Source organism: Trichomonascus vanleenenianus (assembly GCF_965637985.1).
Source record: "Trichomonascus vanleenenianus strain CLIB 3782 genome assembly, contig: TRVA0_052S, whole genome shotgun sequence".
In the NCBI taxonomy this organism is placed as follows: domain Eukaryota; kingdom Fungi; phylum Ascomycota; class Dipodascomycetes; order Dipodascales; family Trichomonascaceae; genus Blastobotrys; species Blastobotrys vanleenenianus.
In genome coordinates this window covers 87206-99754 of record NW_027481835.1, presented here as the reverse complement: position 1 = coordinate 99754, position 12549 = coordinate 87206, and the positions used below count along the sequence as shown (strand labels likewise).

General features: G+C 49.4%; 7 protein-coding genes and 1 pseudogene across 8 annotated transcripts, besides 1 other annotated feature; 5 read left to right on the top strand and 3 right to left on the bottom strand.

The window, feature by feature from the left end:
* Nucleotides 1-2: 2 nt before the first annotated feature.
* Nucleotides 3-506, bottom strand: TRVA0_052S01354 (annotated as a pseudogene). The gene has a single exon. A coding segment is annotated over exon 1 (504 nt).
* Nucleotides 3-506: a mobile genetic element.
* A 1509-nt stretch (nt 507-2015) lies between these two features.
* Nucleotides 2016-3317, top strand: RQT4 (Rqt4p; the record flags this gene model as incomplete). The annotated part of the gene is made up of 1 exon (XM_076687225.1): nt 2016-3317. One exon carries the CDS (start codon nt 2016-2018, stop codon nt 3315-3317), a length of 1302 nt encoding a protein of 433 aa, XP_076538598.1.
* A 191-nt stretch (nt 3318-3508) lies between these two features.
* Nucleotides 3509-4917, top strand: RRT12 (S8 family peptidase; the record flags this gene model as incomplete). Its single annotated transcript, XM_076687224.1, has 4 exons — nt 3509-3721; nt 3776-3881; nt 3958-4113; nt 4169-4917. 4 exons carry the CDS (start codon nt 3509-3511, stop codon nt 4915-4917), a joined length of 1224 nt encoding a protein of 407 aa, XP_076538597.1.
* An 824-nt stretch (nt 4918-5741) lies between these two features.
* On the top strand, nt 5742-6362 carry RCF2 (Rcf2p; the record flags this gene model as incomplete). The annotated part of the gene is made up of 1 exon (XM_076687223.1): nt 5742-6362. One exon carries the CDS (start codon nt 5742-5744, stop codon nt 6360-6362), a length of 621 nt encoding a protein of 206 aa, XP_076538596.1.
* Nucleotides 6363-7337: 975 nt separating this feature from the next.
* On the bottom strand, nt 7338-7619 carry TRVA0_052S01266 (uncharacterized protein; the record flags this gene model as incomplete). The annotated part of the gene is made up of 1 exon (XM_076687222.1): nt 7338-7619. One exon carries the CDS (start codon nt 7617-7619, stop codon nt 7338-7340), a length of 282 nt encoding a protein of 93 aa, XP_076538595.1.
* Nucleotides 7620-8758: 1139 nt separating this feature from the next.
* Nucleotides 8759-9043, bottom strand: TRVA0_052S01244 (uncharacterized protein; the record flags this gene model as incomplete). Its single annotated transcript, XM_076687221.1, has 1 exon — nt 8759-9043. One exon carries the CDS (start codon nt 9041-9043, stop codon nt 8759-8761), a length of 285 nt encoding a protein of 94 aa, XP_076538594.1.
* An 832-nt stretch (nt 9044-9875) lies between these two features.
* GCD7 (translation initiation factor eIF2B subunit beta) lies at nt 9876-11048 on the top strand (the record flags this gene model as incomplete). The annotated part of the gene is made up of 3 exons (XM_076687220.1): nt 9876-9919; nt 9968-10900; nt 10973-11048. The coding sequence occupies 3 exons, from the start codon at nt 9876-9878 to the stop codon at nt 11046-11048; spliced, it is 1053 nt and encodes a 350-aa protein (XP_076538593.1).
* Nucleotides 11049-11590: 542 nt separating this feature from the next.
* TRVA0_052S01200 (uncharacterized protein) lies at nt 11591-12469 on the top strand (the record flags this gene model as incomplete). The annotated part of the gene is made up of 2 exons (XM_076687219.1): nt 11591-11633; nt 11682-12469. The coding sequence occupies 2 exons, from the start codon at nt 11591-11593 to the stop codon at nt 12467-12469; spliced, it is 831 nt and encodes a 276-aa protein (XP_076538592.1).
* Nucleotides 12470-12549: the final 80 nt, after the last annotated feature.

Genomic DNA, 12549 nt, shown 5'->3' with positions numbered 1-12549 from the left:
TGTGTGTTGTTGTTGATTTTATAAAAGTATGCTCCAAACGCCCCAAATCCTGTTCTCAACTGCACGGCCATGCTGAGAGTGTGACGGGAGCCTGCTTTCATAAAATGCGAGAGAGGGTTGGCCTTCTCAGTGGGATAAAACGTGCAACCTACCTCACGGTAGTGTCTACCCGCTTCATTGCTGCTAAAAGCAGCCTCCCACTCAGCGACCAGCTCCTCCCGGATAGTTCTTCGCAGTTCGCTGTTCTTCTTCCTAAAGCGTTCCGCGCTTTTGAGTTTGGGCTACTTCCATGGAGGGCGCTTGCACCCATACCTAAACTTCTCCTTACCAATGGTAATCTCCATCCAGTCCACCATCTTGCCCAAACCTGCGCCGATTGTCGTAGGCTTCTGGAGGCTTTCACCCAGCAGGTTCGCGGGGTTTAGCTTTCCTTTTAGTCGTAGCGCAGCGTATTTCCACACCTCGTGTTGCCGTAATTCGAAGGGTGGAATGCTTTCTTCATGCTGTTATTGAAGGCTTCCCACTCGACGAGCAATTCCATGATTATCTGGACGTGCGTTAATAAATCTGAATATTATATCAATCGAATCAAATATGAGTTCATGACTTCTGCAACGGGCTCGAAATACAGACGATTCATTCATGACTTTTGTATCTTGTCCCCGTTGCCGCTTGGTGCCTCCAGTTAGGCTTACGTATTACATCAGCATATTTATCCGCTCCACAGACTTTTCATTAAGCAAATCAATGAATATCAAAACATTTGGTTGATGGAGCCGGTTTCCTTAGCGCATCTATCAGCGCTAATTTACAGTAATTCATTGGGCGAGCTACAACTGTGTTGTCAAGATATGCCATATATACATGTAGTATAACAATTCCTCAGAAAGGGCCGTCTTCCAGAGGCGGGGTCGACCCAGTAGCGAATTGTCAATCCCTTATTTTCTACAGGTTTCCACTGCTTCGCACGCGCGTGAATTCCATACAGTTGAAAAGTTTGGTAAGGATTTTAATGTGCTAAGAGAGCTCTTTCCCTGACTTCTGGGGTACCCGACTCAAATGGCGTAAATGCAGTACAACTGCGAGACCCAATTGATATGAGCTTGAATTTGTTGCTCCATAATACTGTAACTTAGATTATATTCTATATGTCTTTAGTGGAATCTTCAGTGGAATCTTCTGCCTCGCGAAAGACGGTAATAGGTAGCATCCTGATGTCCATGACTTGCCTCAGTAAAAATGCCATGCCTTGCAAACGGCATTCCTTAAATCTCATCTCGGAGAAAAGCATTGTACAATGTACCGTATTAACATACATGTATTGCTATCCATTTGCACAATATTCCGCATGGCAATATGCGATTGGTACACCATCATGAGATTGCCTGCCTGGCACCTGTATTACATGTACATGGACGCATTGAATATACCTGTATATACTTGAAATTTGTTCCATACATGCGAAAGAAAAAAAATTAGCCGTCTGTCCCTACGCTTCTGTATCTTCCCTAAACCAATTCCAATAGGAATCGGCTTTATGCACAGCATTACAGTACCAGTAGTGCATTCGCTTGAAGCACAATAAAATTGGCGAAACCCCCCTGTAGACCCTCTTTTTCAGGGAATTGTCTACGTGTGAGATTCTACATAGCTTTGATCCCTCGAATCTAGGTAATGATAAGATTAACTAGAAGAGCTCGGAGCCAGTCAGCAGGACTACCATGGAGCTACCGTACCATAAATGCTTGTGAATAGTAAGCCATCCGCATCGTTCAGTCAAAAAAAAAAGGATCTTCTAGCATACATTAATAGTAGCCGAATATTAGGGAGCGATAATTAAATTACCGGTACACAGAAATTGGCGCCATCGAAGTCCAAGCGACTTGCATAGTATGGTGGAGGACGGGAATGGGAGATGCGCGGCCCATTATGACCAGTGATGACTCCAGCTGCGGTACAACTTCAGACACTATATAAACGAGCCAAGAGGGTCTAACTCTAATCGACTATTTAAAATGGCCGAGTCACTAAGATCCGATTTACAGGAAGCGCTCTTTTTGGACGAGGAATCCGCAAAGCAGATTGTTAGCAATGTCGAGGCACTGCCTGATACAGAAGTCGGGCCCTTCCTCTCTGATCTACTCGGAGCCGACTCCCCTGCCATCCCGATATATCTTTGCTCGAGGTCCAAGGGCAAGAGCAAGAGCAAGAGCAAGAGTAGAGAGCCGTCACGGTCAGCGTCACCGGCTCCACTGCATAACGAGGAACCCGTGCGGGGCCCGCAAGGCTTGGACAAGCCACTGATGAACTTTGTGTCCAAAGGTGTGTGGGAGGCGCCCTCGGTTCAGAAGAAGAAGAAGAAGAAGAAATCAGATAGCCAGAGATCTTCCAAAACAGTGAATGAGATCAAGGTGGGTAATTTGAATGATATAGAGTCGGCGATTCGAGAAATCGAGCTGGGCAATCGCAATACAAAAGACCGCAAGCCGTGCAATTGCCGGGCGACCCGTCATCCGTTACTTGAAGTGGCACCGAATTGCCTCAACTGTGGCAAGATTATATGTATCAAAGAAGGGCTGGGTCCGTGCACCTTATGTGGAGAGCCTCTCATTGATAACGAGCAACTGACGAACATTAACACAATACTTCAGCTGGAGAAGGAAGAGATTACATCGTCAATGGGTAGGAAAGCGCGACAGAAGGCTAACGTTGATCTGGGTACGACTGTGTCAACGCTGAACGCGAAAAACTTTGGATCCAAGTCAGCAGTTAACGAGGCCGAAGAACGGCTGAACAAGTTGCTCGAATTCCAAGATACTTCAGCACAGCGAACAAAGATCATCGATCAGGTCAGTGATTTTGAGACTCCAGGGTATGGGGTTAACCAATGGGCGTCACCACTGGAACAGGCCCAACAGCTGAAGCGACAGCAGCACATGTTGCGTAAAGCTGAGCAGCAAAAGGCCGCTCGATCAGGACGAGGCAAAAGAATTATCAGTATCGATCTCAAGGGAAACAAAGTGTATGCCGAGGAGCGCGAGGCGGAGGTCGAGTCGTCAGAAGAGGACGACGAGGACCGGGCGCTCGAGGAGGGAATTGCTAAGGAGGCTACTAAGAAGAGCGCCAAAGCTGCGGCGACCTGGGATCCTAAGTCCTATGGCAAAAAGTTTATCAAGCCTACCTACATCGAGCCAAAAGGCAGGGGCAAACAGAAAGCTGCGGCGGGGCCGCGGCTTGTTGCAGAAGCCGCAAGCCGCACGGCTGAAGAGCGTATAGTTCAGGCGGACGAGGATGAGACTAGAATCTTAGAGCTATAAAACCTTGATTGCTTTTGACGTTGATCCCGGAGGCCTAAAGTGTATTTTGTAATATTTGTGTGTACTGAAGTGACTTAGCCGGCACATGCTGTCCTAAAGATCAACACGGCCTTTCAAGCTTGAAAAATACCTCGCAAAAGATAAAACCACTAGCTGGAGGGGTGGCTCAGTCATTTGATTGGATAGGTCCAATGAAGCTTGCTACACTATTGTTTGTATTGATTTGTGGGGTAGGGGCAAACATTCTGGTTCAACTGTCTGACAATACCACTCTGAGAAGGTTTCTCAATGCTCACCCGCAGGTGAGCAATCGAGTGTCGAAGACATTCTCCATTGGGTCGTTCCAGGGATTCTGTGGTAACTTTGAGCCTGGGCTCATACGGCTTCTCCAGAACAGTCTTTATGTAAGGGTCTACTGACCTTGTCTGAGAGTTTACTGACACTGGTGCCCTATGTAGGTCGCAGCGATCAGCCCAGACATCAGGGTCCAAGTCGATGATATTCAGGAAGAGGCCCCTAGACATTTGGCGCGTATATCGAGGCGAGATAGGCTACCCGAGGACGGTGAGTGTCGATATTAGAGCCAATCTAAGTACAGGCTAGATCAATTGGCACTTTAAACTGACAGATCCACATATAGAGACCGGCAGCTATCACTACGCGAAGGATGGCCAGGAAGAGATTGACATTTACGTGATAGACACGGGGATACACGCCGACCACCCGGAGTTTGAAGGACGCGTGGTTAGGGGAGCAGACTTTACCGGAGAAGGCCAAGGCGATAAGAACGGCCATGGTAAGCTCAATTGCCATCTGCTGGTGGGGGGAAGATCAAAGACTAATTAGCATAGGGACGCACGTTGCAGGTATAATCGGCTCGAAGACCTTCGGAGCTGCAAAAGGCGTGAAATTGATTGAAATCAAAGTGCTCACGGGAATGGGGCTAGGGAACCTGTCAGCGGTCATTGCAGGAATCGACTTTGCCGTAAACCAGAAAAGAGATTCGGGGCGGAAAGCGCTGGCCAACCTCAGTCTCGGCGCAGGGTTCAACAGCCTGCTCAATAGCGCCGTCAACGCCGCAGTGGACTCCGGTCTGACCATGATAGTTGCAGCAGGGAACGCTAACACAGCGGCATGTGCGTCATCACCTGCGAGCGCCGGTAGGGCCCTTACAGTAGGTGCTATAGACGATCGGTACGACACGGTCGCAAGCTTCAGCAATTGGGGCAGCTGTGTCGACCTCTTTGCCAGCGGAGTCTACGTAACGAGCCTTTCGCACAGCGGCGACGGCACCCTCGCACTCAGCGGGACCTCGATGGCCGCGCCCGTAGTCACAGGCACCATTGCCATGTACATGGGCCTCGGACTCTCCGAGGACGAGGCCAGGGACAAGGTGCTTTCGCTGGCGACCCGGGATGCAATTGAGTTCAAATCGGTCTTCTTTCGACCCCGGACCCCAAATCTCATTGCCTACAATGGTATGGCCGATGATGACACGACGCTCACTACGGAAACGGCTACGGAAACATTTACGAAAAAAAATACGAGAAGAACGAAGAGGAGGAGGAAAAGTTGGCATAACCGGGTTCTAGGCCATTAGATAGCTCGTATAGACTATCAGCAACCCTCATTAATAGTTTTATCCAATTGAAAGGGATGTAATGCCGGGATACAGACTCTCCGTCGGTCCGTTTCGCGGGGGGACAGATGCATAATGTCATTCTTTACATCTCAACGGTCGCCCTGAATGTTTACTATAGTACATAATTTTCCAAACCATGTAAACGCGCCGAGCTGAGATGACCTCCGCCGAGTCTGAAAATGTAAAGAAAAGTTAAACACCAACGACCGGGGCCCCCGACGCCCTCTCTCCGAATCACCCCATTTGTACAGCAGAGCTGCATCTGGTTCCTGCAATGGAAAATTTGTATATTTCTAATCACCGGCGAATGTGCGGCCTTCTAGAAGCGCGCCGCACTTCCGGCATTATCCCCTACTTCCTCCCGCCTGCGCGCGCAGGCATGCAGGGATCGCCCGCTGAGCCGCACCGATCGCACGGGTAAAACCTTGACACCTACACTCAAAGTCAATTCGATGCCTCTGGGGCGCCGCTATATACCCCGTGGAGCAAAAGCAAAACCTCCCCGAGCAATTGAGACCAATGCCACAGGGCCTCTAAACAATGGACGGATCGCTGCTGGGAGGGGCGAGCGGGCGGAGCTCCGCGGGGGGAGGGAAAGAGCAACCCGAAAGGGGGCAGACTCATTGGTCCCGATTTGCTCCTGCCGGGTTCCGGCTCGACAAGAGGGCCTTTTTTTCCTAGACATTTTGGAACCCTAAAAGAGCACGACACGGGGACTATTTAATCCCATCCCCTCCGCTCCATATTCACTCAAACACTATTAATTGACAGAAAAAAAAGAGATGAAGCTGCCATCGAGAGAAGAATTACACGAGTACACGACTGCCATTGCCATTGGCGGTGCTAAGGGTGCCGTATTTGGTCTGGGTCTGTCCGGCGTCGGTACCTACTACGTCCGGCATTTCCATTCGTCGATGTTGAAGCGAAGCACCTTTTTCAAGACATTTGCCTTTATGGCCCCCGTGCTTTTGTGCGGTGTGACGTCGATGGAGTATGCCTCGCGAGACTTTGAGAAGCGGGTCTATGCGCCAGAGCTCATTGCCGAGGAGATGCGACGAAAGCAGGAGCTGCGAAAGTTGTCCTACTCGCAGCAGTTGAAGCATTATTGCGTTGAGAACAAGTACAAAATCATTATGACTGGCTGGGCCGGCTCTCTGGCGGGCTCTTTCTGGCTCATCAACCGGGACAAGTATATGAACCGAGCGCAGAAAATTGTCCAGGCGCGAATGTACGCCCAGGGCCTCACTGTCTTTTTGCTGCTCGCGTCGATGATGCTGACGACCGTTTCCACTGGCGAGGAGCGACGGCTGCACAAGGAGATGGAAGACCAGGAAGAATGGCAGAAGATTGTCGCTCTTGAGGAGAAGCGCATGGAGCAGAACCACGAGCCATTGCGTGGTTAATTGACGTGTGAACGAACATTTTTATTTAATTAATTTATTATGAGTAAATATCTGAAAAAAAAAACAATTCGACTGAACCTGAGACGTACATTGGTTGTGCATTGGTGGTTGGTATATGTATAGATGGATAATTGGGTACAATGCTGAATGCACGGTAGCAGGTAGACTATGTATGTACTACTACAGCGGCGTAGTAGCACAACAAGCCGTATGAATGTAGCTCAAGACCCTGGAATACTGTACTACTACCCCGGTACACGCATACAAGTTTCACTACTACCGTACTACCCGTACTACCTGTACTAGGTAGTGCCGACCAGATTCCTTTTGCATTCAACGCCTAGGACTACACTAGAATTACCAATATCTGGTACTACGTAGAGTATTTAATCAGTTTAACTGGCGCAATAGGATCTATTTTGGTTTGTTATTACCGGTATATCTTGCATAGGGATCGGTAAATGTTACATCATATAACGCGGAGGTTGTCTGATATTATGATATTATAACACTAACTAGCAATCTTTAAATACCTCCTGATCGACCCGCCAGTCCTATGAATTGGTTCATTACAGTAGTGTGCAGTGGGACTGGCGGGCGGGTCGATCAGAAGGGCGTGTGAAGATTGCTGGTTCTCACATAATATTCTAATAATATCAGATAACCTTCCGCTACAGTTGTAACGCATTAAATAATGTAAGACTTGCCGACATCACTATACAAGATATAATTATGGGCCTACATAGATCCTATTGCATCAATGACACTCATCATTGCCAATTCACTACGCGCTACGCAGCCTGAGTTCTATTTTAGTGGCGCCCTAGGCATGACCAGAACCCGTGCTGATCGTGATGGCGATGGGGATGGCATGGGCTCACATGTGCACGCATGCTACCACCAGACAAAACAAAACAAAACAAACCTCTATTCCTGTATACTAGTATTATATATTACCTTTTAGATTGTGTGCGTTCAAAGCGGATGGTGGATGCGGATAGCGGCCAGGGTTCTCTCGAGCCGGCCTATCTCGTCGTTTATGGTGCGCAATTGCTCAATGTACTTTTCCACCTGATGATATGAGTAGACAGTGTCCTGTTTCTTGCACATGTCAATGAGCTGATAGCGGATGTGCTGTTCTTCCTGATAGTAAATGAGGTCTGCCTCGAGCATGGTTTCGTACTGGACCATGGCGGAGGGTGAAGGGACGGGGAGGACGATGAATTCAATTGGCACCTTGAGCTCGTCCTCTGCCATCGTGAGTGCTTATGGAAATATCATTCCACTACCCGTTAGATAGAATTATTTTTTTGAGCGGCTAGTACTGAGGCCAGGATGGCCGGGGGCTTGTATATAAGTATTATATTTTCAGTTCGATGATCTGTACATGTGGCAATCAGTTACAGCTATTTATATTATTATCTCTACACTCCATTACTATTCCAATGAAATGGATTAGTGATGATCACGAGGGTTCCAAGAGAGGGGAGAAGCGTTGAATAAAAAAAATAGGGGGCAAATGGGGCGGTGGCCGTTCAAAAGATGAAAAGTAAGTACCCTCCAGCGGAAGAAGAGATACGAATTATACATCGTGCATTGATCGCTGTCAGCGATGGCGACAGGACATAATCATGTGTACGTCACAATGATGTGATACTGACTGAAGAGCCTTAGTACGCCATTAACACCCAGCATCGCACAGAATTAACCATGGCAACAGTGTTCCGGAATCTCTTAGCTTAACACAGTACCAGACATTACGTAGTCCCGGAATCTGTATGTACCTCAGCACTGGAAGTGCCAAGCATCTACTGGTCGGACAGGTCTAAACGTTTTATAGGAAACGTGGCTGGTCAACCACCGCTTAAATGGTTCCGCTTCAATAACCACGGAGTTCCATCACATTTACTGCTTCTGAAGTACCTACAATATGGTGTATCTATTGAATTGGGCAAGTTCTATCTATCTAGGTACATGATATAGCCTTCGTGTAGTTGTGAATCAAAACATGTATCCTCTACATAGTAAGGGTTAGTATCGCACGGCGATGGAAGGGAGGAGTCTATATTGAATGGGCAACGGGTGGAGATGAAACGATTCCACAGTCTCAAATCAATGAGAACCCTGTGGAGGGGATTACCCGGTTCTGGTATGTGATTTTCAAGCTAGCGGATACGAGCATAAAGCCGTGCATAATGCGTCACACCAGTAGGTCTGGTGGGTCTATTGCATACCGGAGAGCCATTACGTCTCTCCTCCACCCATATCCACCAAATAAATAAGCGTATCGTAAGAAATTAAAAGATGTCGTAACAAAATCGTCAGCAGTGTCACAAGCTAATATCGTAAGAATCAAAACCGTCAGTAGTGGTAGTCTTGTGGTATAGGCAGAGCGCTTAGTGGGTCGTGAACGCACTTCTCCGACCGTACACTGCTGCATTGTACGAGTTTCTCAAGATCGACGACAGCCGGTCGATTTCCTGGTGTACGCTCTCACGCTGTTGATTAATCGCCACAATCTCGTCTTGGATCCTAGTAATCCGCCCAGCAGCCGACACTGGGTCTTTGGAGAACCGTAGCTGGACGAGCTTGCGGCTACGGGTGTCCCGTGCATCGTCCAGCTGGGCCAATTGGTAGAAGGCCGATTGAATGTGTGCCTCTATCTCTGCTCGCGAACTCATCCTTATTGCAAATAATATGTGGAGTATGGTTGGCCATCATAACGGCCCTCGACGTTTATATATGTCTCGACTACACGGCTTGTACCTTTCCCCAGATGATTCCTACGTGCATAATCTCCTTGCATGAGCGGTCGTATCTCCTAATCTGGAAGGGTGTTGCCAGTCCCTCACACCCGCTTCCTTCATGACTAACCAGTCGTTAACTGTGTGATTCGTCATTGGTTCATTTGATTTGTAAAGTCACCGGGAATATCTCAGCCGGCCCAGGGTTCCATTGCCTTCTCCAACGTCATTAATCAGCCGGTAACAGGATTCCGATATATGGTAGCCGGTAGCAGAATTCCGATAATGCAAGCCGTTGGACTAGTTCAATCTCCAGGTCAAGTTGCTTCTTCGCTAGGCGACCCCTCTCACGCCCACTAGACAGTGTGGAGTAGCGCCGCACCATGTGCGGCTTCGGACGCACAGATCTAGAGGATCGCCCTAGTCACGGGGGCCGCTTACCCACCCGTAACGCACCAAATGCATGTGAACGGGTACATTCGACTGCTGTAAGAATTTGATACATTTTGAACACTCTCCACCCCTTCTCATACTTTCTGATGGTGATCTTGCGGACTGCGGTATGGGTACCGGGATCCGCAAGGTGTGAAAGAGCCTGAGCCATATAGGGTAGACCACCTTGGCCCCAACTTTGATCACGACGAGTATATGCCAAGATATACGCGTGTTTAGGGAATGCTGCGTATATTTAGTCACAACTCATCACCACTGCCCTCCAGTGAAAAAAATTAGACCAGCCAGAGTGAGCGAGTCCATAGAGCGTACAGCGATGCCACCGCAATTTAGACACACATCGGCCAAGGCTCTTGTGACGTAAGTCAATCGAGTGAACAGGGGGAAACACGGGTATTAACCATTTAGCGACTTCAAGAGACGAAATATCGTCGGGTCACACGATGTCGCTCTGGCGACGGCTAACTTTCTGCTGAGGTTTGTGTCGGCGACACGATACTCGAGCACGTCCGAGCTCATCAGCGAGGTCCGCAAGGTCGGCCACACTCTCACCACGGCCCAGCCGCGGGAATTCGCCTGTGGCAACATTGTGCGCCGCGTGCTGGCCATCATTCGCGAGGTTGCAACGACCACCACTACAGCAGAGCACCAGCAGGACGGCTCTATGTTCAACTTGCTCTCCTCGGCAAGTTCCGAGACGAAGCCGCATCAGAGCGAGGCCAAGCCGAAAGATACCAAGGGCGACATCATTGAGGGCATCCGGGAGCTAATTGACGAGATTGACGGCAACGACGAGAGGATCGAGGCGATGAGTTTAGAGATGATCCACGAGAACGAGGTGCTGCTGACGCCGACGCCAGAGTCCAAGACTGTCAAGGACTTCTTAATCCAGGCAGCGCAGAAGCGCCGGTTCTCGGTGCTTGTCACCGAGAGTTTCCCCAACGGCATTGAGAAGGCGCGCGCCTTCGCCGAGGATCTGACCAAGGCCGGCATTGAGACAGTGATCATCCCCGACTCGACCGTGCTGGCAGTCATGAGCCGTGTCGGCAAGGTTGTCATTGGCGCGCGGTCCGTGCTCGCCAACGGCGGCTGCGTGTCGTCGGCCGGCGTGTCGCTCGTGTGCGAGTGCGCCAAGGAGAACAAGACACCCGTGCTCGCCGTCACGGGCATCTACAAGCTCTCGCCGCTGTATCCATTCGACATTGAGAGCCTCATTGAGGTCGGCGACAGCGGCAAGGTCGTGTCCTTCAGCAACAGCGACATGATGTCCAACGTCGAAGTTATGAACCCCATCTACGACTACGTTGCGCCAGAACATATTGATATTTATATTACGACCGTGTATGTCACCCTTTCCCCCCCTTCCCCTCCTACTTTTTGATATATTTTGGACTCTACTAACTGGACTTTTAGCGGCGGATACTCCCCGAGCTTCACGTACCGAATCGTGCTGGACCACTACAGCACCGAAGATGTATCACTTGCATAATGAGGACCCGGTAGATGGTCTAAAGCTAATTGAGGCCATCAACACTGCCACTAAGGACATTGTCGCCAAAGCGGCTTGGCGAGCAATCAACAGCATTTTGAAGGTGCATATGGTCTCCAAAGAGCAACCACTCTAGGAGGCTACAATAGTAACTATAACAGAGCAAATAGGATTGGACCTATTGACCAGCCAAATAAGAGATACATATCCAATTCTAGCTATAGCAGCCGGCACAGTGAAATAGGGGGTTAATCGTTTAATAGAGTTTCGTTACTGACATTTTCCGACGACAATAGCATCCGCCTGAAAGGCTACTACAGTATTACAAACTTAGTGAATAGGATTTGCCAGTCAAATTAGTGGTAATATTCAATTCCAGCTATATCAGACAGTAAATAGTAACGAATTTCATTATTAAGCCCAATAATTTTCATGATACGTTGTTTGGTGATCTCTGTCTCGCCAAGGTTCGTTGATCTGACTTTAGGCATATCACAGTCGGGTCCCCACCTGAAATTTCACCACCGCCGCCCTCCGTAGATATGAAATTCACAGCCCAGGTGTCCTATCCGTCTCTCCTTCAGAGTACGTTGGTTTTGAAGAATGCAAAAAAAGTGCCAGTCTAACGAATAGCAATATGCCGTAACTTCCTGCAAAAGGGCAAGTCGTACATGGAGATCTCCGAGAACGGGATCAAGCTGTCCATGATCACCGACGAGGAGAAATCCGCCATGGCAGTCAGCCAGCTGGAGCGCGAGACATTTTTCGACAGCTACGTCTTCTCCAACTCGCACGGGAGCATCTTCCTGCAGTTCAATGGGTCGCAGCTGTACAGCGTGCTGCAGCGGTCGAGCGCCATGGCCGAGCTCAAGACGGACCGGCTCGTCATGAAGCTCACGCGCAAAAACAACTTCGCGTACCTCTCGATCAAGCTGAGCCTTATGGGGGTCAAGGACTTCTCCGGAAACGAGTCGTACATAATCCAGGACATTCCCGTGTCGCTGATGCGCGACGCCGTGCCCTTCAATAACATGAGCATAAACCCACACGCCGAGGGGATCGTATTCCACCTCGACCGCCCGGTGAAGATCTACCAGATCAGCGAGAAGTACAAGTCGATGAGCCAGCACGTGACGCTTACAGGGGAGCCGAACGGGTCCCTTACGCTCGCCGTCGAGGCAGAAGGATTGCAAGTCAGCACGACCTGGTCGGGGCTAGAGACGGTAAGCGACCCGCAGGAACCGCATTCAGTTACAATTAGTCCTCAGAACTGGTCCAACGCGTTACATGCGACGCTATCGAGCCGGTCGGTTAGTCTTAAAGTGAGAAACGAAGAACTGGTCGTCGTCCAGTTCGAACTCGACGAGGGCATCTACGTCATGTACTATATCACCCATCGTGATCTGCGGCAGTTTGCATAATACCCTGGGGCTCTGCCCCAGCCTCCGTGGCTAGGGGCAGAGCCCCTAGGACCCCGACAGTTGCGCAACATTTTATTACA